The 27,902-nt window shown below is 46.2% G+C and overlaps 1 protein-coding gene across 5 annotated transcripts in view; it reads right to left on the bottom strand.

The window, feature by feature from the left end:
- Positions 1 to 27,902, bottom strand: part of MYO1C (myosin IC) — a 576,863-nt gene that overhangs the window by 268,769 nt on the left and 280,192 nt on the right. The window contains exon 1 of one of the 5 annotated variants that reach the window (XM_086955218.1): positions 10,170 to 11,211. The exons of the other annotated variants lie outside the window; for them this stretch is intronic. Coding sequence (XP_086811344.1) covers positions 10,170 to 10,187 — 18 coding nt within the window. The 5' untranslated portion in view covers positions 10,188 to 11,211. Of the gene's footprint in view, positions 1 to 10,169; positions 11,212 to 27,902 lie in introns of those variants that run through there. 5 annotated transcript variants of the gene reach the window in all.

Genomic DNA, 27,902 nt, shown 5'->3' with positions numbered 1-27,902 from the left:
CCAAAGTCCAGAGCCCCTTGGTGTCCATGGTTGGCAATGCTTTTGTGAAGCTCTGGCGGTGCCTGAAGGGCGCAAAGCCAGATGTGGAGCCTGGTCAGAGTTTGGAGCACTTTTGAAGTGTGGAGACAGTTACGAAGCCGCCTTTGGAGTGGCCAGATGGCTGCGAAGCACATCCAGAGTGAAGAGCCGGTGGGAGCCAGCTGTGTCTTGAGCCAGAGTGCACAATAACACTGCTCTCGGCACAGGACTCTCTCCAGGGAGCTCTTGCTGCACCAATAACATGTGTGGGTCTCCCTGGGGCCCTGAGGCTGGAACTCCCCATCACTAGACAACAAGCTGCTTCCACCTGCTTCCTGTGATGAATGCACATGCTAACCTGGCCCGCACACGTCATCCCAGCCTCCAAAGCCATGGAGCCTCCCTGCCTCCTAGTTCTTGATCCCACTCAAAGCTGTGCAGCCTTTCGCTCAGTCACAGCCTCGAATCTGCACTACTCAGCTCACAAGCGCAGCTTCTGAAGTGCACTACCCGTCTCAGCCACAGCCTCTGAACTGCACTACTCCTGATCTGTTGAAGAATGTACACCGCACTGCTCTTATCCCAATCCCACACTCTGAGATGCACTGCTCATCTCAAGCAAAGCATTACGTTGCACTTTCCTGATTGGACTACAGCCTCCAACTTCAGTGCCCTGTTCCCAATCATAGCAATACCAAAGGGGATGATGGACGGAGCGTTTGAGCAAATCAAACACTCACCCCCAGCCAACTGATCTGGGTTTAATCCATCATCATTCTTTAGCTCACTCCACCACCCCAGTTCAGACATGGCCATATGCAAATCAGTCTGACCCTGTGCCTCATGGGAACAGTCCAGCCCGAACTGCCAAGCCATGTCTTCCCTGGACCGGAAACAAGCATCCTTGGACCGGTTTTCCCAATCATAGCCTCTGGCTATGACCCTTTTCACAATCACAGTCTCTGGTTACTGTAGTCTTAGCACAATCACGGTCTGTGGCTGTTCTAGCCATTTCAAAATCACTGCCTCCAGGTGCAAAGCCCTAATCGCAATCACAGCTTCTGGCTGCAGTGCCCTGAACACAATCACTAACTCAGAGCTGCAGTACCCTAGTCGCAATCATGGAATTCATTTAAAATAGTCTCTTCAAAATTCAAAAAAGTGTATTTCATTAGCATGTGGAAGCTTCGCCATTAGTACGTCACACTATAGCACTGCTCTAAGAAGTACTTATTAAAAATGATAGTTTTTAAACTTGAACTTAGAACCATTCCTGCTCCTGTCTCTGCCCCCACCCTGACAACGCTGCCATTAGTGAACGAAGAGGCAAGACAGTTGTCATCGGAACTCTGAATGTGACCTCCAGTTTTATGGATAGAGCAACATTATAGTCTATTAAATCAAATAGGTTTTGTACAGGTGGTGTTCTGAACTCTCCTATTTGAAGGTACTTTAATATGCGATAGAGAAGAAAAAGGAGGATTGGTAAAATAAAATATTGGTGTAAAATCACACACTTTGATTAAGCAAGGAAGCCGCGAGTAATCCAGAATTTCTTGTTTCACTTTGTGCAAATCAGACACTTTCTTTTACTTCAATTGTTAATACTTTGTTTTTACCTCTGTGCATGAGGGTAGAGCAGAAGCCACATGAAAGCTCGGCTCGCAATGGGCTTGAGGTTCCAACAGGACAGCGAGCTGAGCCACAGCCAGGCTACAGACTCGAGCCTGGCTTGAGCTATCAGAGTCTCACCTACCTCTACTATTTCCCTTAACACTCTCCCTGATGTCTCTGTCACTATCACCGTGCACCAAGCTATTTCTAATTCATCATCTTCCTTTCACAAGACTCCTCACCCACTACCTCCATCACATTCTAAGTCACAATCTCCCCATCTCCCTACTTGCCTTCTCGTCGCTATCTCGGTGCCACAATTGCCATTTGCCATTTTCTTCTGTTCCTTATCTCGTTGTGTTTGCTATGTTCACCCTAAGGGACTAGAGGTATGCCCACATGTGGGTCCCTTGCTCGCTGTGCCACTGGATTCAAGCTAGCCTGGCTGATGAGGTGCGATACCCTGAAACCGGTTCCAGGATGCTTGTTTACGGTCCAGGGAGAACCTGGCCTGGTAACTCGGGCTGGACTGTTCCCATGAGGAGCAGGGTCAAGACTGACTTGCATATGGCTGGGTACTGGCTGGGTACAAACTGGGCTGGCATGGTGAGCAAAAGAACGATGGATTCAACCAGTGGTGACACCTCAGCTAAGGCAGAGGAGCGTCGCCCACTGCTTTTAAGAAGTGTAACTAGAGGAAAAATAAAATGTTAATAACTGAATGTTATTATCATTATATTTGTTCCTGCTGCTTCGCAGCCGGGACGGGCAAGGCAGCTCTGCTGTAAGAGCAGGGAAGGAGTGGATTGGCACCTCCAGCGACGTCACACTCTCAGGCAGAGTTCTATGACGTCACCATAGAATGTTGAATGAGGGTGACTGAAAGTGACAGTTGGAAAGACCGTCAATCCAGCAGGGTGTGCAGGACTCCGTCGCCTCTGCAGCCAGGGATCCACAGGTGAGAATCGGGCTCAGAGCGGGGGCCCGCAGACTTCCATTCAAAGCCAGCTACATGCTACTTATGGATGGGAACCAGGCTCCCATCTTTATTCCTGGAACAATTGATCTTCCTCATCACTGAAGAAGAGGAGACGGGTGAGAGGGAGACCCAGATTACAGAGCCACAGACGAGCTACATGGATTCATTTTGTGTACGAGGTGATGAGGTTGACTTCCTTCAGGTTATGAGACCGGCACCGACAAGATAGCTGAAATTGACAGCAGGTCCGTGTTATGCCCTTTTCAACACAAGAAGAGCGTTAGCCGATGTATCGAATAACATATAGAACAGGTTATTAGCCTCTTACTAAATGTAAATTAAAGTGGGCACGCTTATTTCTGCTTTACCAGTAACTAATAAGGCAAAAAGGGTTATCCTCAACCACTCAAGAGCAAAAACGTGTGGATAAGCAAAGTTTCACACAGGGTGATGCATTCACGGTCCCCTTCTAGGTGGTCCGAGTCGGTTCACTTAAACTCACTCTCTCCGAGTCATAACCTCCTCTTCTGTTCACCACAAGTTTAAAGGGTAATACAGTGCCTAGCGAGCAAGCAACCATAACAAATGGTGCCCTACAGAAGAATGCTACACTTCGAAGACGCAAAGCCTACCTGTTAATCATTGAACTATAAAGCTTGCTCTAATGCGTGATGCAACTAAAAGAGGACACTCCCAGAAAATATGTGAATACCATTTTATTCTGTTATTTTTCTAAATGGACTATATGAGTTTGTGAATTTTAGTAGGCAAAAAACATGTTTTAGTTTGGGATTTTCAACTTAGTTTTGTGGCAATCAATGGTAAATTAGTGAAATAGTAGGTACAGCAGAGATTGTCTTTCAAATGTTCATATTCCAGTTATGAGTAAACAATCACACACCTCATACAATGGAGAACCCCAGAAGGTGAGTGTCATAGAACAAGCAAACCACTACACGTTTTTGGGGACAGTAGGAATCCGCCACCCACCATCGAATTGGCATTGTTGACAGGTGTGTAAAGCAGGCCCCTGCGACGCAAGGGGAGCCCCAACCCTTCAAGGGGGCACATTCGGTCCAAAATCAATTCATTTATGTAAAGATATGAGAGATTCAGGGGCCCCTCATCACATTCTGCAGGGGAGCCCCATCATTTTGCCTTAAACCGCTGATTGGTGCTCTGCCAGTCAAGTCCCTAATCCACTGTGATCGATTTAAATGGACGGTTGTAGATGAAAGAGAAACTTGTCTTCGACCCACATATTCCTTCAATTGGCACTGCATATTGGTAATCCTTACAGTTAACGCAAGGTGAGTGCAGATGGATCATGCCAGGCTAACAAAACCTTACTTACAAATGCTTCCATTATCACCACATGAACAAATTTAAGTTCCTACAAAACTATCCCCAAGCTGAAATGAAGCAAAGTTCCTTAACGGCTTTCCTGAAACTCTACTTACTGTGATATGCGTGCTAGCAACAACCCTAAAGAACTGTAGATGGAGAGCCACCAAAGCACCCCCAAGAAGAGAGTATCTTGGACATAAGGTGCAGGGGCGTTTGAAAGAGTATGACAATCGGGAGCTGCCGACTGGAAAGAGAAACAATGTCGGAATGTACATCGGAGGGATCTTAGGTTCACCTGTAGTAGGGATTTTCAAAGAGTAGCTTGTGAAAAAGAACCCATAGATGGGCCTAAGAAATGTTGCTTTGGGAGGGACCTTGGAAAAGGTCCATTTATCAAAGTATCTGTGGTTGGGCCCAGGAAGCTATAGCTTTGGAGGCAAGGGCCATGGAAAGTCTAACTATGACGGGATCTCTGAAAGGGGGATGGCTGTCCTTGCTGCAGATACCATGTGCTACTCTGCTCCTTATTTCAGAGTCTGTTGGGTCCAGTAGGTTTGCCATGAGCCCCCATACCTAGCAAGTGCTCCGTATCAGTTTGGCATAATGTTGGTCATGAGCAGATTACTCGACACTGCTGGAGACTGAAGTCCACCCATCGTGGAATTCCTTTCAATATGAGTGACTAAGCTCCCCACAGAAATGTCATGACACAACTGAAGGGTGGTGGCGGGTGATTTATAGTTGTGGTTTGCAGGCCTTTTGCCCTTCACTGCAAGTTGGGGACTGCCAACTGGCTCTCTCTGGTAAATCTGTGCAGCCTGCCGTAAACAGGACCTCCTTCTTCCCCCAGAGACAGAGAGCGGTATGCCTGTAGCATTGTTTCGGGTGCATGAGGGCCGCCTGCGTAGAAAGCTCTACCCTTGGTTGTTGTGCGTCTTAATCAGATAAACCACATTTTCAACAGAGCAGGTAGGGGCTGCATTTGTTTTCATCCATTTTAGAATATACCAGTTTAAATAGGTCTGCGTGTGGCCTGACAACTGTCTTATCCTTACAAACTCTGTGGTCATTTGTATGGATCCTGTGGGCAGTTCCCGCCAGAGAGCTGTAGCCGAGCAATAATCCCTCCCTGGTTGACTGAAAAACTCTCTGCAAGAGATGTATATTCCTTACTAGCATCATGGGGTGTTTGTCATCAGCATTAACCACAAACAACCCGAACACTATGAGGAGTTCTACCCTGTAACAGTACAGTACCTGGAAGGAAATATACTTGGAACAGATTGGCTGCCTCAAAACATTTAGGTATTCCACAAGTTATGAGTGGCTGATTGGCCTAGTACTAACTACTACTAACTCTGAAAATAAGCTGGCGAGTAAAATAGTTCACCTTTCTAGTTTGGTGACGCTCTATATCCCAGTGCAGAGGTCAAATTAAGCAGGGTCCGGGGTTCTGAGGGAAAAGGTTCAATATTGCTTGCATCTGGGAAGGCGACAGATTGCTGTTTAAACCTAGAACCTGTCTTAACTCATCTGAAGAACAGGATCTGAGAACTAACTGCACAAAGGCCATTATCCTGCCGCAGATTTGATAGCTAACCCCCCTGGCCAGCTCCAGGAGGCTCAAGAAGCAGCACGTTGTACTTAAGGTGGTCTTTGCTGCCTCCCTTCAGGTTTCCTTGTGAGGCAGATCTTCCTTGTGCATGCAACAATGACTACCAGGTGTGAAAAAATGCTCAGCACTCTCTGGGGCAAGCTGCTTCCATTTTGCAAATTGCCAGAAGAGTTCCTGCTCCCCAGTGATAGCTTCTTTTTTTGATTCCCCAGTCATATGTGCAGCATGCCTTCCTGAGCTTTGCTTCAGAGTAGCTACAAGCCTCCTCATCCAAGGACTGCCTCACCCTTTCCACTCATGGAAACTGCATTCTAGCCTCCTTATGCACTGTCTGCGCCTATGCATCCACACCCAGACTATGCAGATTGTGTTCCACTGAGGCAGTGAAACCATCCTCGCACTCTTCTAGCATACTTGAACATCACCTGAACAGGTGACTGTCAGCTATTGGCTCAGTTTCTTCAGCAGCATATGCCTCTGAAGACCAGCACTGGCCTCCTCCACCTAAGAAATGTATAATACTGAATACAAACAGTCACAGACCACTCCAGCCTTCCTTAGGCAAATCTACCACACAGCTGTACGCCATGAGAGACTTTAAGAGTGCGCACAATGTTCCTGTGCTTCCCCCCGCATGCTAGGTTTGTCGATTTGACATCATTTAAGGGAAGTAGAAGGATCCAAACATTTGGGTAGACTCTGTACAACTATGACACTATCGCGTTAATAGTAAGTTACCAAACATAATCCCATTTAAAGTGTTATCTTTTCACTAAAAAGATACAACACTCGGTGCAAATATTTAGTCCTATTTCTGTTTTAAGTACCTGATTGTGAGACTGGAGAAAAGACCCATTGAGGCACGATTAGAGCTTTATAGGGCTAAGTGTGTTACAAAAGAGTATTTTGTTAGCGAAATCTAGGTCTACACCACCTTACATGAACTCCAAATTACTGAAAATAATTTTTTGAAACGGCTGCTAGCCGTCACTCAGGGTACCCCCGCTTTCACTATATGTGAAGAGTTTGCTATGACTTATCTAACAGACCTGTTAGCCTACCGCCCGGTGCCATTAGGGGTAAAAATTTGGACCTGTAAGGGGACATCTTCCAATAAAACGATTATAAGGGACTGTATGACTCTTGACCATGCCTCTCATATCCCGTGGCTCAAATACATGAAGGAGTGACTCGTGAGCCTGGGGAGAGGAGATCTTTTTGCTAACCCTGAAGTGCGCAACACTAGGGACTTAGTTGATATTAAGGGGGCTTTTCTTAAACAGCAGTGTATGGCTAGGGAAGAAAAGGAGGTATTAAAGCCGTCACTATATTACGTTAAGAACTACGCCGATTTGGTGGAACAGTACCTATTAGGATTTGTGAATTCAAATGATCGTTTTCTCTTGACTAGGTTCCGGTTTGCCCTCTTTTATCTTCTCCTCGCCCATCCAGGGGGCAACATAAAGGAAAAAGCTTGTTGCCCTGTGGCTATGACGGAAAGTTTCCACATGACATGCTCCATTTTTTGATGTTCTACAGTCTATTATACCGATTGTGGAAAAAAAGCAAATTTTAGGCAACCGCGTCCTGCTTATATTTTTCTACAAATGCTTACTGTAGTAATCCCAGGAGACAGTTGTAATGGAGAAGAGAAGCTTTAATGCAGAGAAACAGCTTGAACATCCACAGTATGCAGGAGACAGGCTAACACTGCCCAACTCCCACATATAGAATACAGAACTAAGGTAGAACCATAACAATTCTTAAAGGACTACAACAACTCTTAAAGGGGCATACTACACTTACGGCCAGTTCTTTTTTTTATGTGCTTGGTTATTAAAAATCTGCAGTCAGGCCAAGGGACAGCTGCGATTAATCGTTGTGTGTTTTTAACATTAAGTTTATTTACAGCACAATATTTTATTTATTTATGGCACATTGCACTTTGTTATGCCTTGCACACTCTCTACGTTTATGAATTGTTGATACCGGATGCGTTTTGTTAATTGGAATGATTTCTTCATACCTGGTCATGTTTGTGCGACCCTGTTACCTGTATCTTGTTCATTATATTTCGCCCTGGTCACTTCCTTGTTTGATATGGTTTATTTTTACTGCATGTTTTTATTTTATGAAACCGAATAAAAAAGGATTGACAATAAAAAAAAAATTACCAGATTTTCACCTTCAAGCCAACGACTGGACGGTTAGAGTTTGGCTACGCCCTGATAGACAAAGTCTGAAAAGGAGGTAGTAGGCTTTAGAGAGCTTGCGACAGTATCTGGTTCCAGAGTCAATATGCAGTACTTATTACAAGGATTGCCCAGTTACACCAAAGCCCCTCGGGCACTGGGGTACTTTTCCGACAGTACCTTGGTCACAAAGAGCTCCTGAAGGTGCCACAAAGAACTTATGGAGGAGCCATCAAAAGTAACTCTAGTGGAGGCCTTGGAAATATATGTTGAAATATATGCTGAACGTAACTTTGGAGGGGGCCTGAAATGAGCATCTTTTTCAGACAGAACCAGCAGATTGATCTTGGGAGGGAAACCTTTGGAGGGGCCATGAAAGTAAGAGTTTTTTCAAAAGAACCACTAAAGGGTCCTTGGATGGATTACCTATGTGAAAAGAAGAAGCAAAATTGGAGGGACTTAGGGAGGACCAATTTGGAGTTATCGTAGTAAGACTACAATGCAGAAACTGTACAGGTTTGCGATTCTAACTCAAACTACCCTTCTGCCCGATTAGGATGGAAAATTACAGCAGGACACGAGCTCTGTGATTTCATTACATAGCTTCCATCTCATCAAAAGAACTCTGTTACACTCCTCGAGCATTTTTCCTGCCATCAATTTTTGTTTCTATTTGTAATGTTTCACCAAATAAAATACACGGGCCTACGCTAGTTTATTTGAAAATCAGGGAACCAATTATTCTGCTTTTTTATGCAGAGCTTCAAGAGCTCAGGTAGTGCAGTTTGGAAGACAGCACCATGAAAAACCGAGGTGCTGCAGACTGCAACTTGAGGGAATGTGGCAAAAAATGACAGAAGACTGGCTCATGAAATTGCAGCTCAAAAGACCAGAGATTATTACTCAAGAGAATGGCTTTCAAGAGACTGCAAGATAAGAGGCAAGAGACTATGGCTTCAAAGACGCAAGACTGGCTTATAAGACTGCAGCTCAAGAAACCAGACGGTTTTTCAAGATACCATGGCTCTAAAGATAAGAGACTGTGGTTCAAGGTACATGATTGACTCCCTTCGGAATCCCACAGCCAGACTGTGTCCAGGAGGAGGAGCACGTGCCATGATCAGTGTTGGAAGATAAACAGTGGCTTCCAGCAAGAACATTGTCGCCCCACTCAGGGGCTATTTCAGGGTGCTCCGCTTCAGACCGGCTTGAAAGAAAATATCCAGTGGTCCACAAATCACTTGCCATTTTTCGTTTAGCCATCATCCAACCCTTCCTCCTCATGCTGAGGTTCTAGATCCCAAAGGTGTCCTGCGCCTTGCTCATGAGGAGATCCTGGAGCACCCTTTACCCTTCTGTTCTTGTGTGCTTTATATCACCCTTGTAATTGTAACTGAACTGTTGTGCCCTTCTATCCTGTAGTGCCCCGATGCTTTGTGGCATTATTTATGCTTATAAATCACGTACTTATGAGCAAATCATAGATATTGGGGTTGGGGGCACCGTAATTCATCAAATAACAGTAATGTCTTAGACACCAAATGCAATCAAATCTCTGCAATCGGAGGGACTCAGGGGCTCATCAAATCATGGAGCAATCACGAGCTGTAACTTAAGCCATGAAATCACAGTAAAGAGGGACACAACAGTCAAATCCCTTCAATGAAATGGACACTGTAAGTCACTGACTCGTGATAATGAAAGATCTATCCACCTCTGGCCACAAGGGAAGTGACCACAAGCCAGCAAATCATAGACAGAAAGGATATGTTTAGCCTACCAAAGACACATCCAAAACTCATTAAATGTTGGCATCTTTGGCGTTTTCAGTGTTGTGCCATGTGTCCGTCCTTTGCTTTCCTCTTTTCCTGGCTCAAATCCAGCCCCCTCGTCTCCTGAAATGCCCTTCGTTTATCAGATATGTGAGCTGTGCCACTCTTACTAATGATGTTGCTTGAAATTCTCGTGAACCAGGGCTGGCACACATAAATTGTTAGATTTAGATCCCCAAAAGTATTCTATTCATTCTCTAAGGTGTAGATGTGGCCTACAGCCAAGAGTGAGGAACCATGTTCGAGTGCCAAATTCCAAAAATACAAAAACATACAACCTGCATACACTCAGGCATAAACATACGTGAAGAACACACCCACATGCCCTCCGGGGCACAAAAGTCTGCTCAAGGGATCACTGCCAGGTATGTGTATAGCAATATATCCCGCATCAATGGCCAGACAAACTTCGAAAGCATGTGAAGGTCTCACCTCCTTACACTTGAACACATATGCACATGTCTGCACACTTGGTGAGTGAGATGGGCCTCATGCGCACAAACCTCACACAGCTTACAGGTAATATTTAACAAACCTGGCGAAGAAAACACAAAATGAAAGCAAAGGCTCACCGCTGCCCGGTACTTCATGTCTGCAGGTCAGGATATACTCCCAGTACTCGATCAACTGCAACGGGCCAGAGCCCTGGGAGAAGAACCGAGGTTTTCTAGCTAGTGAGGCAGCAACCAATCAAATCCATGTCCATGTCAGGGTCGAATCGAGGCCCAATCCCGGCAGAGCGAGCGTTCACACAGTGCAGAACCAGAGCTGGGTACTGGTGAGGGGGGCCGGGCGCAGGTCCAGAGAGACGTGAGGTCGGTAAGGCCGACTTGAGGGAAATCTTCCTCTAGGAGCACAAAACCCAACGCCAATCAAACCGCCAGGGCAGTGCCGAGCAGAACCAGGGGTCCAAGGAGCGCTGCGTAACACGGCAAGTCCTCACCCAGTTGAGTCAAGCTATGGTCCAGAGATGGCAGAGTCAGTGCGTTGTGGTCACTGAGGTGAAGGGTGTTCAGAGCTGGCGTAGGCTCCAGCCCCAAAGAGACAGCCCGTGCGATCCACCAGGGTAAGGCCAGAGGAGTCCAGGGCCAGCAGGGGAGCTCGGAATAACACGAGGCTGTCAAAAAGACTTCATATCTTAGTAGGTCTGAGGTTTCCAGTAGAGGGCTGAGACGGGCCTCGAGGCACCCACGTCACGGCCTCTCATACATACTCAGCCCCGTCCCAGCAGACCCCAAAGGCATCCAACGCCCCCCACACCTGTGGCAAGGCAGCGGTCGCAGCGCCCACCCCCACATTCCAGGGGTGACCTCGGCTCCTCGCTGCTTGGTGCACCCGAGAGTGGGAGAAATAGCAGAGTTCGATGAAAAGCCAAAACACAGGAACAAAGGTCAGTCCTGCGAGCGAGCTCAGTCCTTGCTCCCTTCGCAGCTCACATCCACCCATGCAGCCAGGCTGCAGAGCTGGGACTGTCTGCTGTGTGGAAACGGCCCACATACAGATGTTGCTTTTTCCAAACTGAGGAATGGAGGGGAGTGGAGAAGGGAGAGGCGAGGAGCCTGGAGAGGCCGCCAGAGGAATGTGTCTTACAGGCTGGGTCCTCGGGCTGCCAATGACACGAGTCAGAGGGTGGAAACTGTGGGCTGGGCCGAGAGCCGGGAAAGCTGAGGGAGGAACGGAGAGGCATTGGGAGGAACAGGGACTGCTCCTCGCCGCCCTCACTCACAGCACTGAGCCCTCGCGGGCAGCAGACACCCGCCACTGAGTGTATGGGAGCCTCACAGCCCGGGTGTAGAAACAGACTGCCCGCAGCTCACGGGCACTCTACAGAGACCTCACGGTAGCAAAACCATCCCTCGGTGAGTGTACAGGGGGCGGCTGTGCCTAGGGCTCTCACGGCCTGCTCCTGTGAGCCGTCACTCTGCAGAGCCCGGCCTCAGAGGTGGCAAATGCTCCTGAGTGAGTGCATGGGAGGGAGTACGGGCTGTGCCTAGGGCCCTCAATGGCTGCTAGCCGCGAGCCCTCACTCTGCAGAAGCCTCGCGGGCAGCAAACATCCCTCGGTGAGTGTAGGGGGGTGGCTATGCCTAGGGCTCTCACTGCCTGCTCCCTGTGGGCCGTCACTCTGCAGAGCCTGGCCTCAGAGGTGGCAAATGCTCCTGAGTGAGTGCATGGGAGGGAGTACGGGCTGTGCCTAGGGCCCTCAATGGCTGCTAGCCGCGAGCCATCACTCTGCAGAAGCCTCGCGGGCAGCAAACATCCCTCGGTGAGTGTAGGGGGGTGGCTGTGCCTAGGGCACTTACTGACTGCTACCTATGAGCAGTCACTCACTGACCGTGCATAAAAGCGCAGTCTGCCCGCACTCTTAAATAGCCATGCAGATAGGACAGCAAACACCCGTCACCAAGTGCACAGCGAGGCAGGGTGTTAACAGGGCCCTCGCTGTCTGCTGCGGACAGTCTGTTTCTATGCACAGAGTTCTCCCGACCCCCCTCACCGCCCTCCACTGAGTGCATAGCAGTGCAGGGTGTGTATAGCACCCTCACGGGCTGCGCACGAAATCACAGCCATCACTGACCGCAAAAAAATCCAAATTGAGCGTTCAGCTGCATAGTGCACGCGCCCACCAGCGACTGCACAGAGCAGTAAATAAGAGGAGTGACATGGCATAAACTGTGGGCAGGGCGGAGAGCTGGGACACCGTGGGAGGCGAGATAAACATGTCACATTATTAGCATGAAGGCCTCGGTCCTTGCAGCCCTCCCCTTCGGCCCCCGCTGCCCCTACAAAGACACACGCGGTGCATCAGCTGATACATTCAATGCATGCCAGAACACCATCCCTGGTACAACGCACAGCGAGTCACGCCCACCTCCGCGCGCATCACAAGCAGTGACGTTGCGTGGGACACTCCATTGTTTTAGCAAGGTGGGGGTCGGCGGATTCACTGGCGTCACAGACATTGTAGTCACAAAACACTAGATAGGGCAGCCCCATTTCACACCATTCCAATAATCGCGGACACAAGTCATACACTCGATTAACCATCCTTTAATGACAAGTGTAGGGCGAGCCTTTAGAATTTACATTACTTGCTGCTTTGTGCATAAACAGCCACCTCAGGGCAGGCGTAAAATGCGCGCACTGCAAAGGGTAGGCTGAAAGCAGAGCATGTGCAGTAAAACGAGGGCCCTCATTTCACCAGACGTGTGTCACTCAGTTCCACGCACCCCCTCTACATTTTTACCTCACGCCTCGCATCTATGAGATAAAGAATTAAAGGCGTCATGATTGAGTGCACTTTACAGACGTAAAATATTCCCTCGAGCATTGCAATGCAAGCACCCCGTGGAAGGTGACAGGATGCAATAAACCGCCAACAGCACGAGGAAGGGAGATTAATACACTTCTGGATTAATCCAAAGCCCATTCCATGCATATTTTAAAGAACTGGTAACAATATATTATTGGAGAGCAGCAATAACACGCCCACCCTCAAAAGGATGGTTATAAATACACAGTTGATAGATGAAATAAAGAAATACATGTGTAATGAAAGTATGTATCTTTCAGATGTAAAATAGTCCTTTATGTGTCTCAAAGGAAGCAGAACAGCACAGATACCTAAACAGCCAATACAAAGAAGGTGAGACTAAAATACTCCTGGTTAGCTGATCCCTGATGTGACTGGTAATGTCTGAAGCGAATGGCAAATAGTTTCTAAGCCAAAGAATCCAATGGTTGACGGAGGTTGAACTAAAGCCCCATAGAGTGTGTGTGGAATCCAATATGCTTGCATTTAATCCCGCTTACACTACTTTTATGCATTACGGCATAGCATCAACACTGTGCAAAGTTAGTGCACTTTAGAACAGAAGCGCAACATGATACTGTACACCAGTCATCATTTACTTCAGGCTTGGGTCAATAAAAAGTAAATTTTTTCTTAAAACTGAGCACATGCCTTGGGGCAGTTAAGAGGGAGCAGAACAGTTCCTTTCTTTTATCCTTGCACAATCTCCGTGTGTCAACGGAAAGCCATGAAGGTGGCTTAAACCCATTCCTTCTCTGTGAAGGAAGGCCTGGGTACCCTCACCTGCGTTCGGAGGGTGTAAGCTTTAAAGAGGATCACTCCGCATTAGAATGCAGATATTTTTCAGAAGCACAGTTTGCATAGGGAGAGATCTACCAGCTGGGAGCATCACAAAGATCATAAAAAAGCGTTAAATGTATCCAACCCTATAGGCGTGGGCAGCCAAATGTTACATAAGCGAAGGCAGTACAATCTTAGCGCCGCCATGATATTCTGTCCCAACCTGTACCCTAGTCAGCCAGTGGTGAGATCTGGTCACTGTGCCACCTGCACAGCATGCCTACTGCCCAGACTTAACAAATGACCCAATTATAAACATATCACTGCTTTGGAATATTTTGCGGGTCAAGCTGATAGCTGGACTGTTCCCAATGAACGCAGCTTCTGTATTGGTTTTACCAAGTTGCATTGTTGCGAGCTGTTCTCCTGTGTCGACCATAGAGCCGAGAGCTCTCCGTGAGATCTGCTGGCTCTCCGTTGTACTGCTGCTCTGGAGGATTGAAATGGGGTTGAGACAAGTGGTCTCCCATGCTACCTAGGTGTAGAGTGGCCTAGGAGAGGCTTGGGATGAATAGCAATTGTGTGTCCTCAACTATAGTAAGCCTGTAGGGAAAGCATACATCAACAAATAGGAACACAACAAATTACCAGTAGAGAAGTTAACAGCACCGAATGTGCACAGAGCAATTCAGGAAGAGAAAAAGGAAGCCGTACTCAATCAACGCCCGGTCAAGCACCAGCAGACATAAAAACACATTAACAAATTGCTATCGAACAATGAACAGAAGAGAAAGAAACACGGCACCTAATCTACTGCACGCCCAGCAACTTACCAGCAGAGAAGGAAACATAGTACGTAAGTGTGAGAAACTCTGAAAGTGAATGATAGCGAGGGAAAGCTTCCCGGGCTGCAAAAGAGCTACTGAAGTGGCGGATACAGGTTATACATAAAGAGTTTAATCTAAATCAACCCTAGCTCACCTTTTGGTAACTTGGTCAAACATAAGGTTTAACCTTCTACAAGGGTGTGGACAATTCTAGATACAATGTGACATAATTCAAGCATTCAAAGGCTAAAACAATGTAAAGTAAAACAAGCACTGGCAAAGTCTTTCTGACTTGCCATTAAAAAATGACTAACACTCTCTTGGCAGGACAGCAAGGAAGGGAGCAAAAAAAAATGCATTCCCATAAAATGCTAAAAGAAAAGGGAAATGTAGCTCCCTTGCCTCGTCTCTTAAAAACGTGTAGTGAGTTACTCATGAGGGAGACGACATATGAACTCCCTGGAGTATTAAAATGGAATAACATAGTTCCATGAATGTACTCAGTGGAATAATATGGCATCCATTCACAACATAGTAAAGAAGAATTGCACCAGATGCGGGACAAACACATAATAGGGAGGGAAGCCATTGAATAAGAAGCAGTGATATGAGACAGACAAGAAAGCCATCCAATAGGAGCAAGGGGCTGAGAGAAAGCAAAGTGTATGTATATATTTCATGCATTTGAGACAACATGTCTTCGACAAAACTCTGCTAATGCTGTGTGTACTGAGAATTCATTATTAAGCAATACCTTGCCAATATTAATCCAAGTATGTTCAAATACACATAACTGGAAGAAATTAGAATTATATTCTTAAAATGAATTAATGTCAAGTAATGACTGATTTCTTGATTTGAGTTCTCCCGTGCTGCTTGTGCTTAGATTGTAGTACTTTTTTTATGAGTTTGTATTGTTTGCTTGTTCTTTTTACGTGCTCCTATGCTGCTCTATCTCGTTTTTGAGCTGCTTTTATGCCCTCCGTTTTTGCTTTTCTGTCTTGAGACCGACGCAACCCTCACTCGTCGTTTAGTTTTCCAGATTTTTCCAAACTTCACTTACTAGTAAGTCACTTTTCTTTGGCCTGTCTTGTCCGAGCCGCATTACAACACAACACCACATGTTAATAAAGTTACATATTTCAGCATTCACTGAGGGTGAGTTTGTTCATGATTTATCCTAGTTTTGGTTGCCTTCCATGTAATGCTTTCTTCCTTTTCAATTTGGGAAAGCCAACATAAGTTTCATCTTTTAATAGCGTACCAACTGGTGAAATTGCTATTTGCCTAAATTCAACTGAAGATGTGCTGTTAGCAGTTCATAGGTTGTACACCTCAATTACACAATACCACACTTATCCCATAATATACTATGCAACAGGCCATGACATAACACACCATACTATACAATAAGAGACCATAATATACCCTATTATAAAATAAGAAACCATACTATAAAATAACTGCCCATACCATACCATACTTTCCAATGACAGACCATAACATACTGTACAATTACAGGTCATGCCATATCTTACTATCCAATCAAGTCACCATGACCTCTTTTTGCCTGTACCCACTCCTAAGCCCTCAAGTCAACTGTCCTTTGTTTTATGCCTTTCAGTTTGTCAGGCAGGCACCTTCACCTCTTTGAGTTTTCCCTCTTCTTTTCCCTTTACGTCTCGCCTAATACATCGCATGTGCGAGACAATCCCTTTACTTAGGGGGTTTACAACCCACCCATTGCTTACCAACAGTTGGCTTCATCGTCATTCGCATTTGCTTGCTTCTCTTTGGTCGGCAAGTATCGTCTTCACTTCCTCTTCGTGGGTTTGTCCCTACCCTGCAGCATGGCCATGGTCCTCCCGGCCTACAGGGCAAACAGGCAGTGGCCTACATGCTGCTATGAAATGTCAGTGGTGTGGGCCGCTGTTTTTGGCTGTTTATATGCCTGGTGGGCCGATTTTCACTGTTGATTTCCCCTATAATAAAACAAACTTGCATGCAGCAAACTCAAGTCTATGCAGTCTCCCATACCTTGCAAAACACTTACAAAGCGTCTCTTTACAGTTCAGAACTACCCCAATACGCAAACATGGGCCACCTATTAGCTATCTAATTCACTGACGTAGGCCACTTTATTTTTTGCCGCCTGGGCCTATTTCCTACCCAAGTCAGGCCCTGAGCATGGCCCAACTACTGCTTCCACTGGTCACCGCTTTCATAGGTACTTTCCCCCCCCTTTCATTTGCACCCCATTTGTCTTTTCCACCTCCCACATTGTTGCTTGCTCTACCCCTCCCACACCCCCGCTCCTTTGTTGTTGCTTGTTTGGTCCGCACCTTCTCTGTTGTTTGCTGACCTGTCCACCCCGGTCTCACCACAAATTAAAACACCCAAAAGTCACACCAAAAGGCTACATAGATTCAAACGGCACTGCACTACCGGCTCTGTAAGGCCTTTTGAGTGCTGTCCTCATGTGGGGTCAAAAAGGCGCACATCAGCACAGGAGTAAGATCATTTTTTCAAAGATTGTGAAGGCAGAGAATAATATCATACATCCTAGTGCTTTTTGTTCTAACTTTCAGCCAGGCTGCTGGACAACATAACTAAAAGAAACTAAGCCAATAGCTCTCCCATAGGCAAGACCTATTGTCTTTGCCAATGCTTGTTTGCAGCTTTCTGTCTCAGTGGTGCTCGTTTCAAAACAGTGCTCGATGGAAAAGGACTCGAGGAGGTGTACAGTGAGAAGGGGCTTGTTGTCAGAGGGGCTCTAGGTACTCACAAGCATTTTAAGCGGGATGAAGCAGGAGATTAGTTTTTGCTGGTAGCATCAGGGCACAAGTGGGGGGCGGTGACGTCACGACAGGAAGTGACGTCACTAAAGGTGGCTTGCACTCAGTTGCAGTTTATAGTTCTCCGGCTCCTGGTAAAATAATTGGGGGGACGCCGTCCACCCGCGTGGTACCCCGACTCGTAGCATCCTCACCGCATCCTGAGCGCAGCTTCAATTAACTCCTTCTGATCGAAGTCAAGAGTTACTGTCTGGAAAAGCCATTGCTGCAACCGATTTCAAACTGGGCTATGGGGACAACATCTTCAGTTCTAAACCTCGAGTGGCCAGAGGGCAGATGCTCCTCGCTATAATGGTAGGGCAGTAGTGCCACACTGACAGTCCTCGGCATCCGGTGGTCAGAGTGCCTCAAAATTCTTCAACTTAAAGATTTGTAACCACCAACTTCTCCAGCCATAGCTACACAGCGTCGCGCATCCTTAAAATACAATTGTCCTTAGCACAACTCGGAATTAAGAAAAACGTGAAACGTTCAGATTGAGAGGGAGGGTTGTCTAAACGTTTGTGTGGCCTAAAATAAATGAGTAATCAGACATTTTAAAGATTTGAGGAACAAAGACACTGTGTCCAATGAATGTTTCAGCTGTGCAAGCCTGCTGCCTTGCTCATTTCTGTAACCATGGCAATGTAATAAACACAAACATGTCTCATGCTATAATTTTGTACTGGAAAGGCCAAGACAGAAGTCAGGCAGCCTGGTAGTCATTAGGTGGACTGCAGTTAAGGAGAAAGGTGCCCACGGGATGCAACTGAGCAGAGACGAGGGTAAGTAGCTTCTACAGCATACTGACACGCCACTGCTGCCTAAAAGGACCAAAGGCCAAAGGCGATCCTGGTCAATGTTCAGGATTTTAAGTGGGCCGGGTCCTGTCGGTGCTCAGCACAGACAAATTCTAAAAAGCAGGAGCTGAGACAGGTTCCTATCGATAGGGCTCTCACTGTTTGCCCTCATCCTCGGGGTGGGAAAAAAATCTTTACTGTGCAGCAGAGCCACCCTTCACTGCTTTTGGTGTGACAAAGAAACTCGTTATAGTTCTTTCAGTCTCATCATTTCAGAACCGAAGCATTTTTAATTTTATATATAACGAAACCATTGTTGTCGCTTATTTATCTTATGCAACTAAAAACCATTGACAAAGCCAATAGTCGTGGCTTGTTGTAGGTGTAATGTTACGTGTATTATACATCTGGGCGCAATGACAGAAAGAGATAGCAACATAGCAGTCGGGCTGCACACAGATTGTTATTTTAAGACACCCCACCCCCCCAGTTCTTTAATCCCACTTAAAACTGTCAATGGCCATCGCCGCACATTGCTTTACTGGCACCTTTGAACAGGTGCAAGTCTGGGCGAGGCCCTAGCCCTCATCGGTTTCGTAGATCTGGGCACCGGGTTGCTAGGGGACCACAGGCGTGCCTTTCCATATTTGGGTGTGCAGAGAACCTGAAGAGTCATGGGTGCGTGCCCACGTGTGAGTGTGTGGCACAACTACAGAGGAACTGTGAATGCCCTTTGTACACCACAAAGGTGAATGTGCAGGAAAACGAGCGAAGGCATTGATAAGTGATAAGTCGAGCGCAGGAGGCAGAGATACAGACAAAGGAATACTGAGCCCTGCTTACAAATCAGTAGCTACATTCGGATTTCAGTTTGCATGGAGAGTGGAATTACGAGTTGTCTAATAATTATCGCAACCGCAGTCTACTACCGACAGATTCCGGCGTGTCGAACTTGCAAACATTCCTGTTGTATATTATACTGTAATGGGACGATGTTACGTTAGTATGTTTTCCATTTCTATTAGCAGCGTCATACGCGTCACCTTGGAATGTTAGGAATGTATTTATGTGACGTCATCTGAGCTATTTGACAGATGACAGCTGCCGTTGTTGACACCAGTTGTTTCCCGCTACCGCGGGCCCTTGTGATTAATAAATACTTAATGAACACTTCATCTATCTCTGTGTTCTGAATGCTACAATTGGCGACGAGGGTCTTGTCACTACAAGGGTCGGCGGAGATAAATGACGGATTCAGCGATGATTGAGGATCGAGACATCCATGAAGAGTAAATGCGGGAGATAAAGAAAATAAACTGAAGCAACACGGAGTGAGTACTAAGCGTTGGAATTAGGCGCTGATTAAGGAAAGCTTGCGTGAATAGACAAGTGGCAGCGTGTAATGTAATGCTTCAAAGGAACTTAACTTTAACAAATAAGAATTGAAGTGTAGCGCGGAGTGGAAGCGAGAACCTTGCCTGACGGCCACACTGAGTAATCTGACTCGTATGAGAGGATACAAAGCAGGCGGTGGTGGAGTGTGAAATTGACGAGGAAGTTTTCGCGCGTTACAATGGCAGCGCTCAGCTGAGGCGTCAGTCGGTTACCTCAGCTGAGACGCGTGAAGCATGCTGGGAGCGCGCTGATTGGAGCACAGCACGACGTAAACAACGTGCGGCCATTTTGTAAAAGTGCCGATCACCGGCTGTTCAAACAGGCCAGCTGAAGCAATTGTCACACGCGCAGGAAAGTGAATGAAAGAATAAAACGAAGTGCGAGGAAAATAACACAAGTAAGCCAAAGAATAATAAATCGGAAGCAGAAAAGACATATTTTAAGTGAAAAACAAAGTGGGAATATCCTTTAAAAATAAATAACATGGCAGAATGCAATAATATATGTGCTCCTCCACGTTTCTTGGATGAGCCAGGAAAACCCACCATGAAGTGGAAGAAGTGGGTGAGGGCTTTTGAAAACTATATTGTCTCTATAGATGGAAAAAATTTCGATGCAGAAAGAAAATGTTCTTTATTATTCGGACTGTTGGGCAAAGCAGGTCAAGATATCTTTGATAGCCTGCCTGAATATGAAAGTCCACCTGGAACATTTATTCCCCTGAATGAATATCAGGAAGCATTAAAGAGATTGGAGAGGCAATTCGATGAGGAGAACAACATTATGGTTGCAAGGCATAAGTTTGCTCAGAGGAGACAACAAGAAGGGGAATCTGTAGAAGACTATGTTGCATGTTTAAGAGTCTTAGCAGTGGAATGCGAGTATGAGGAAATGACTGATATATATATCAGAGATCAGATTGTATTTTATTGTTACACAAAAAAGGTGCAAGAAAGACTGTTGGCATGCAAAAGACCAACTTTACAGGAGGTCATAGATATTGCTAGAGGTATAGAGAGGTCTTTGACTTCCACTAAAGAAATATCTTCTACAGGAAATAATTCTAATGTATTGTATTTGCAGGAAAAGAAGAAGGGTGATGGTAAGACTATTGAAAGGAACATGAATGAGAGGAAAATGGGAGGTAAGCAGCTATGCTGTTTTAGATGCGGATCGAGTGACCACTTAGCAGATTTTAAAAATTGCCCTGCTGCAGGGAAGAAATGCATTAAATGCAAGAGGTATGGCCATTATTCTACACTGTGCAAGACTAAGAGAAGTAGCGGTAACACAAGTATTAACACAGTAGGAAATTTTGATGAGGAAATGTGTGCGAATATTGTTTTGTACATAGAAATGGAAGATGGTAAAATAAAGGGTCCTATTAGTGATGTCAAGATTGGGGATGTAGAACTTAAATTTACAGCTGATTCAGGTGCCCCAATCACTACTATATCAGATACCCTTTTTGAGGATAGGTGGAAGGGTGTGGAATTGACAGAGTCCGACATGAACCCGAAGGCATTTGGAGAAAAAGACATAAATATGTTGGGGTATTTCATCGACACGGTAACCTTTAAGGGGAGAGTGATTGAGACAAAGGTCTATGTCGCAGAAAAGGGAAGGATACTGGTGGGATGGAGAGACTTAGCCCAGCTGGGGGTGGTTTTGGTCCCGGGGGCAAAAGATCCAGTGATACTGAGGGAAGAATGGGTGAATAGTATTAGTGAGGAGAGTGAAGACATGGATTTAAATACTGTTTTTCAAAAATATGAGGATGTGTTCAAAAATGTAATTGGATGTGTAAAGGGGTTCAGTCACGACATAAAATTGAAAGGGAATGCAATTCCGTGTAAGCACAAGGTAAGAACAGTGCCCTTATCCGTAAGAAATGAGCTAAGGGAGGCGCTAGAAAAATTAAAAGAGGAAGGTGTAATTGAGGAAGCAGATGAATCTGAATGGGTTTCTGCTATTGTGGTGTCCAAGAAGAAAAAAACAGGGGACATCAGATTATGTGTGGACCTGAGGTCGCTCAATAGGAACATTATAATAAATTGTCATCCCCTACCAAAAATACAGGATATCCTTCAGTCAACAGCTGGGTCAAAGTACTTTTCGCTCATAGATTTGAAGGCCGCTTATCATCAGGTGTGTCTATCAGAGAAGTCTAAATCGTTAACAACTTTCATCACGCCGTTTGGAGCATTTAGATACATAAGACTTCCCTTTGGTCTGGCGTCATCTTCAGGAGTTTTTCAAAAACTCATGGATGTCTTGTTTGGAAAGGTGAAAGGGGTAGAAGCCTTTCAAGATGACATTTTATTACATTCTAAAACTGAAAGTGAGCACGTAAAATTGATAGGAACTGTTCTGAGGATCTTGAGAGACAAAGGCATGACAGTTGCCAGAGACAAATGCAAATTCATGACTAAAGAAGTGGAATATCTGGGACACGTCCTGAATGCCGATGGGATTTTGCCAAAGGACGATTTGGTTCGTGCAATAAGGGAAGCTCCAGAACCAAGGAACAAGGATACTCTCAGGTCATTCCTTGGCATGAGTGAATATTATGCAAAATTCGTCAAGAAGTACGCAGAAATGGTGAGTCCACTCAGGAAGCTACTTAAGAAAAATGTGAAATACGAATGGAATGACGAGCAGGTTGAGGCTTTCAGATTGATCAAGGAGGAAATAGCCAGAGCGCCAGCATTGAAACCGTACGATCCACAACTGGAGAATATAGTAACTGTGGATGCAAGCAACGAAGGGATAGGAGCTGTGTTTTGCCAAAGGAAAGGTCATGAAGAAAACACAATAGCTTTTATTTCAAGACAACTAAATGAAACAGAAAGACACTACAGCACTATTGAAAGGGAGACGTTGGCTTGTGTGTGGGCTGTACACAAGCTCAAAGACTATCTATGGGGCAAGAGTTTCAAACTGATAACTGATCATAAACCGCTTGTGCACATGATGGACGGCAAGGGTCGTGGCAATGGCAATGCAAGTTCCAGGCTAATCAGACTAATGTCGAAACTTCAAGAATTCAACTTCGAAATAGAGCACATAAAGGGAGGAAAGAACAGCAGAGCAGATTGCTTGTCCAGACTGCCAGTGAGAGAAGTAAAAGATGAGGAACAGGACGACAACGAATGCATAGTTGCACACATCGACGCAACGGTAATGTGTGAAGGATCAATAAGTAAAGATGAATGGGAAGATAGTGCGAAAGAAGATAATGTGTTGGGAAAAGTGAAAGAGTATGTGCAATCAAAATGGCCACATCTGAGAAACATGCCTAAAGAACTAAGAAATTATCAACAAGTGAGTGATGAGTTGACCCTTGAGAATGGGTTTTTGAAGAGAGGTGAAGTCTTCATACCACCATTTGGACTCAGACAGAAAATTATTCTAATGGCTCACAGAGGGCACCCTGGCACCACGGCCACTAGGAATGTCCTGAGAATGCACTATTGGTGGCCGGGGGTGGACAGCGAAGTCAGGAATCTTATTGACAACTGTGAGCAATGCTTGAAATCTGACAAACACTGGAGAATGGAGAGAAATGAATTGCAGATGGTACAAATCCCAGATGGCCCCTGGGCTAAAGTAGCAATAGATTTTGCAGGTCCTTTCAACATTTTGCCCAATGAGTGCAAACATCTGATAGTTCTTATGGACTACTACACCAAGTGGGTGTGTTACAAGTTCGTGGAAGTAGTTACTACAGAGGTAGTGATAAAGTTCCTAGAGAAGATTTTTGAAAGAGAGGGGCAACCAAAGGTCATCGTATCCGATAATGGATCACAGTTGATATCACGAGCTATGGTCGAATTTCTGGATAAGCGCGGAATAAAACAGGAAAAAACTCCACTATACAGTCCCAAGAGCAACGGTCAAGTGGAAAGGGTAAACAGGTTCTTCAAAGAAGGAATCCAAATGGCTGTGGCAAATGGAGTGAATGTGAAAGACTTTATTAAAACCAAGATCAATGCGTACAACAATACACCAAAGGAAGCAACGGGGTTTACCCCGTTTTTCTTGATGAGAGGAAGGGCATGCAACAATGCCATGACGCCAAAAATAGGTGTATGGGAGAAAACAGCTGTTGAGGCGAGACAAATATGTGACAAAGATCTAAATGTGAGGGAAAACATAATAGGCAAGCAAGCACAGAATAAAATGTATGCTGACAGGGTAAACAGAGCTAAGGATAAGGTCATCACACCTGGTGATTGGGTACTAATGAAAAAGCCTGGTTTAGTAAGCAAAGGAGAGTCGAGACTCAGCAGACCAATGAAGGTTGGTAAAGCGTCAGGAGGTGCAGTGTTTGTTGAAGGAGAAGGATGGCGCAGTAAAGATGACATAGTAAAACTGAAACCAGGCCAAGAACAAATCATTATGAGAGAAGATGAAGAGGGAGACGGATGTCTTGATGAAAGTGTCCTAGAGTGGGATGATGTGTCTAGTTGCTCAGAGGTATTACATTCAAGTGCAAGTCGAGGACAGATGTTAGATTCTAATAAGAACTTCACCAGACTCTCCTCTAGCCTGGAGGGTACTACTTTTGTTCAGGAGGATTCAATGATAGACAATGAAACAGAAAGGAATGGAAATACAGTAGCCGGTATGAGTGAAGTTGGCAACCACCCTGGTGGGGAGCTAACTTCTAGAACGGGCAGAGTAATAAGATTGCCCACCAGACTGAAAGACTATGTTATGGAATAAATTCAGGTTTTGTGTTCATGGAGGAAGGGAGATGTTGTATATTATACTGTAATGGGACGATGTTACGTTAGTATGTTTTCCATTTCTATTAGCAGCGTCATACGCGTCACCTTGGAATGTTAGGAATGTATTTATGTGACGTCATCTGAGCTATTTGACAGATGACAGCTGCCGTTGTTGACACCAGTTGTTTCCCGCTACCGCGGGCCCTTGTGATTAATAAATACTTAATGAACACTTCATCTATCTCTGTGTTCTGAATGCTACAATTCCTTAGCAGAAAAAACCTGGAAAAGGCAAAAATGCAGACTTTTGGTGTGTTTAATACTGAATATGCACGGTGAGCCTTATTGTAATATTCTCTTTTACTGTCTCTCTCTTCTTTCTTCTATTTCTATCTTACTCTTTCTACCCCTTCTATTCTAGAACTCTTATTCTATCATTCTTATCTGCTCTGCTACTGAGATGGACGGCTCTGCTGTGGGTCCGTGATAAGACTTAAATAAAAATCTCTACTTTAAACTGAAGACTTCCTGCCTCGAGCCTCTCATTCCTCGGTACACTTATTCAGAAGCTGAAAAGCCAGCATTAGAGGTAATTAACACAACCAGTAAATATCTGAACCCATAGAAACATAATTTTAGTGGGAGCGGTAAATACCGAGCTTTATTCCGCACAATATCCGAGTGGTTTATGTTCAATGCTGCGATCTGTAGTCACGTTTAACCCATTTTAAAATAAGGACTACAAGTTCCAGTATTGAAAGAAAATACCGGGAATGAGTGGCTGCTCGAGCACGGACTAGAAAACTTGAGATCCCGAAGGCGAATGAACAGGAAAACTAGTACAGTCAGGTGTTGCTGGTGCACACGAAAGTTATGGGTACCGATGAGGGAATATACAGTGAACTACAGCTAAAATAAAGAAGACATACACATAGATGCGCGTGCAAGAACGAGGATCAAGAAAGAGCTGGATACACAGGGCGGAGTGCAACGAAAAAGAGGTCAAATGTTTACACAGATTAGTATATCTGAGATAGGAGCTCCCGGGGCGTAAGAGAGACGCAATTGCCAAGCGCGAGCTGAGCATCGGCAAGCGCGCCCTTAGGGCCCGGCCCCCCGGCCCCCGCCCTCCTACCTGTTTCAGATAGGGGCGACCGGTCTGCCCCAATGGGCGACCGGCCGCTTATCACTTCCGGGGTCAGGAGGACGCACTTCCGGTGCGACAGAGGGTGGAGCCTGGTGACCTATTTAGGCACTGGGGGCAGTGACCCCGGCCTCTCCTTCCTCTGTGGCACCGGATCGTGGCGGCCTCCCTAATGTCCATTATTGACAATCATTCTAAACTATTCTTTGTGAACAATGTCCTCGGAGGAGTGGATAGTGGAGGCGTAGGTGTTACAAGGCAAAGAGTGACAAGTTTTATCGCTTTAAAATTGCGGTGTTATCAATCTTAATGAGCCCATACTGAATTACTGTGACCTTTGTGTCTGCATTTATGAGAATTTCTGTAATCAAACATGGATGTAATTAAGGGCCATTGTTTGTTTGCATCTTGCTCCCGATGGCTGGGTGTGGTGGGTAAGTGCATATGGTTTGCGGATCCACAATAACACCAGAGAGGAACTTAGGGGGAACAGACTGTCGTGAGGGGCCAAGTCGTTACTGGTTGTCAGAGGTGATGTATTAGTGAACAAAGGGATCAGCAGGAGCAGAGCGTGCAAGAGTTGGAAGTTCACCCCTGAGTGATTTAGATAGGGCAGGAGTGCCCCCCCCCACCTTCCATCAAGTTAAGGGGTTTATTGCTGGTCAGGGAGACGAAGGAGGTTAGCGCCATGTGGGTATCTTGCATAGTAGTCTCAGTGGCGTATAGTTTAGCGTGTACATGGGGTTCACCGTACGGCTAATTCTGGAGTGGGACCCATATGATAAGCTGTGCTTTTTAATTGTCAATTAGCATACTTGAGAGTAGGCCAGATTCAGGGAAATAAGAAGTAGCTGGAATTCACTGGTCTGATCGCTTTGTCTGAGAACATAGGACCCCGCCTTCAATTGGCGTATAAATCCTATATACCGTAGATGGGTCCGTCAGGTTGGGATATCATAGACTAGGTTTGTAGGCAGACAGCCTCCATGCACCCCCTCCGAATACATTAGGCTATGTGAATCAGCGAGCGCACAGTTTCCAGCATCCACGGAACAGGACGACCCTGAATCCAATGAGCATGGAAACTATACAGTCACTCAGGCTCACTTAGTTTGTCTCAGGAATATACAGGATAATTCGCGCTGTCCATTTCCTTAAGAATGTATATAACAGTTTCCCTGGCGCGCAGCAGGGGTGGGAAAGACTTCTTGTTTGTACTTGCAGTATGGTGACTCTCGGTAACAGTACCAAAGTAAGCCGGTCAGAGTAGGGATAGGGGGACTGGGACTGAGCGTGTGGGGATACCCGGCCCTCTCGGGCAAGATGGGTGGGGCAATGCTAATTGCAGAGGCAGGCTTACCAGACAGCACAATGGAATAGGTCGGGCGCTGGTCGTCCATCGGTTGCATGAGACCCATCGGGCCAGAATGGGGGTGTCAGACATGCCAATGATTTGCCCATAACCATACTTGACTTTTCTATTTCTCTCCTGTTCAGTGGTGTGCCCGCGAATGTGGTGGGGGCACGCGGCCCTGGGATGAAGTCGTGAGCCTGGAATGTCTCGGTGAGGCGGCTCAAGTGGGAGTTGCCTGAGTAGCGCTCAGTGTAGGGCCGCTTGTGTAACATTCCCCGAATGGTGTCCAGTCTCCGGAGAGGTGAGGTATCACAAGGTTGGAAGTGACCAGGTGGGCTCAGTGAAGGGCCGCTGGTGTTACATTCCGCACCGGATGGTTTTTTCCGGTAAGGTGAAGTATCGCAATGATGGGGTGCAGTTATCAGGCATCGGTACATTGGGCCGGGTTAGAACATTAGGGTCTTTCACGCAGAGTGCAGGTGGGGAAGGTGACGGACCTGTGGGCCCTGGTCACCTTTGTGGCGGTAGAAAGACCTTGGAACAGTACAATTGACCGACGGAATGGACGGGAGTCCGCCTTGCGTACTCCCTAGGCTAGCACTGAGGGGGGAGACGGTAAGGTCCCCGCTGTGAAATAGGGCCCCGGCTGGGGAGGCTAGGGCGACAGGTTACGAGCCTCCTGGGTTCCTGGTCAGCCTGGTGGTCGGAGGGTGGGCCCCTGGAGAAGGCGGACAAGGATCAGAGGTTGGGGGCCCTCTCCTCATGTGTCGCAGGTGGGTTGCACCTCGCGTGGATGCACGGCATGGAAGAGGGGAGCCGGAAGTCCCACCCCCTTGGTGTTGGAAGATTAAAAGCTGTATCTGGCGAAAGAAGATCAGGAAGACAAGAATAAAATTGTGTAGATAACTGCATTTAATGAATTTTGAAATGCCTTGTCATGTTTATGAAAATGTCAAAAATATTAAACATGGCCGTTTTTTACACCCACACAAATCTCTGTGGTTGATTCTCATGTGGGTTGTCAAGTCAGAAGGAGGGAGCGGGGAGCATGCTGGGGGATCCGGGTCCTATGCCAAGCGCGAGCTGAGCATCGGCAAGCGCGCCCTTAGGGCCCGGCCCCCCGGCC

The sequence above is a fragment of the Lissotriton vulgaris genome, chromosome 2_1 (genome assembly GCF_964263255.1).
Source record: "Lissotriton vulgaris chromosome 2_1, aLisVul1.2, whole genome shotgun sequence".
Taxonomy (NCBI): Eukaryota; Metazoa; Chordata; class Amphibia; order Caudata; family Salamandridae; genus Lissotriton; species Lissotriton vulgaris.
This window is presented reverse-complemented; position numbering and strand designations above follow the sequence as displayed.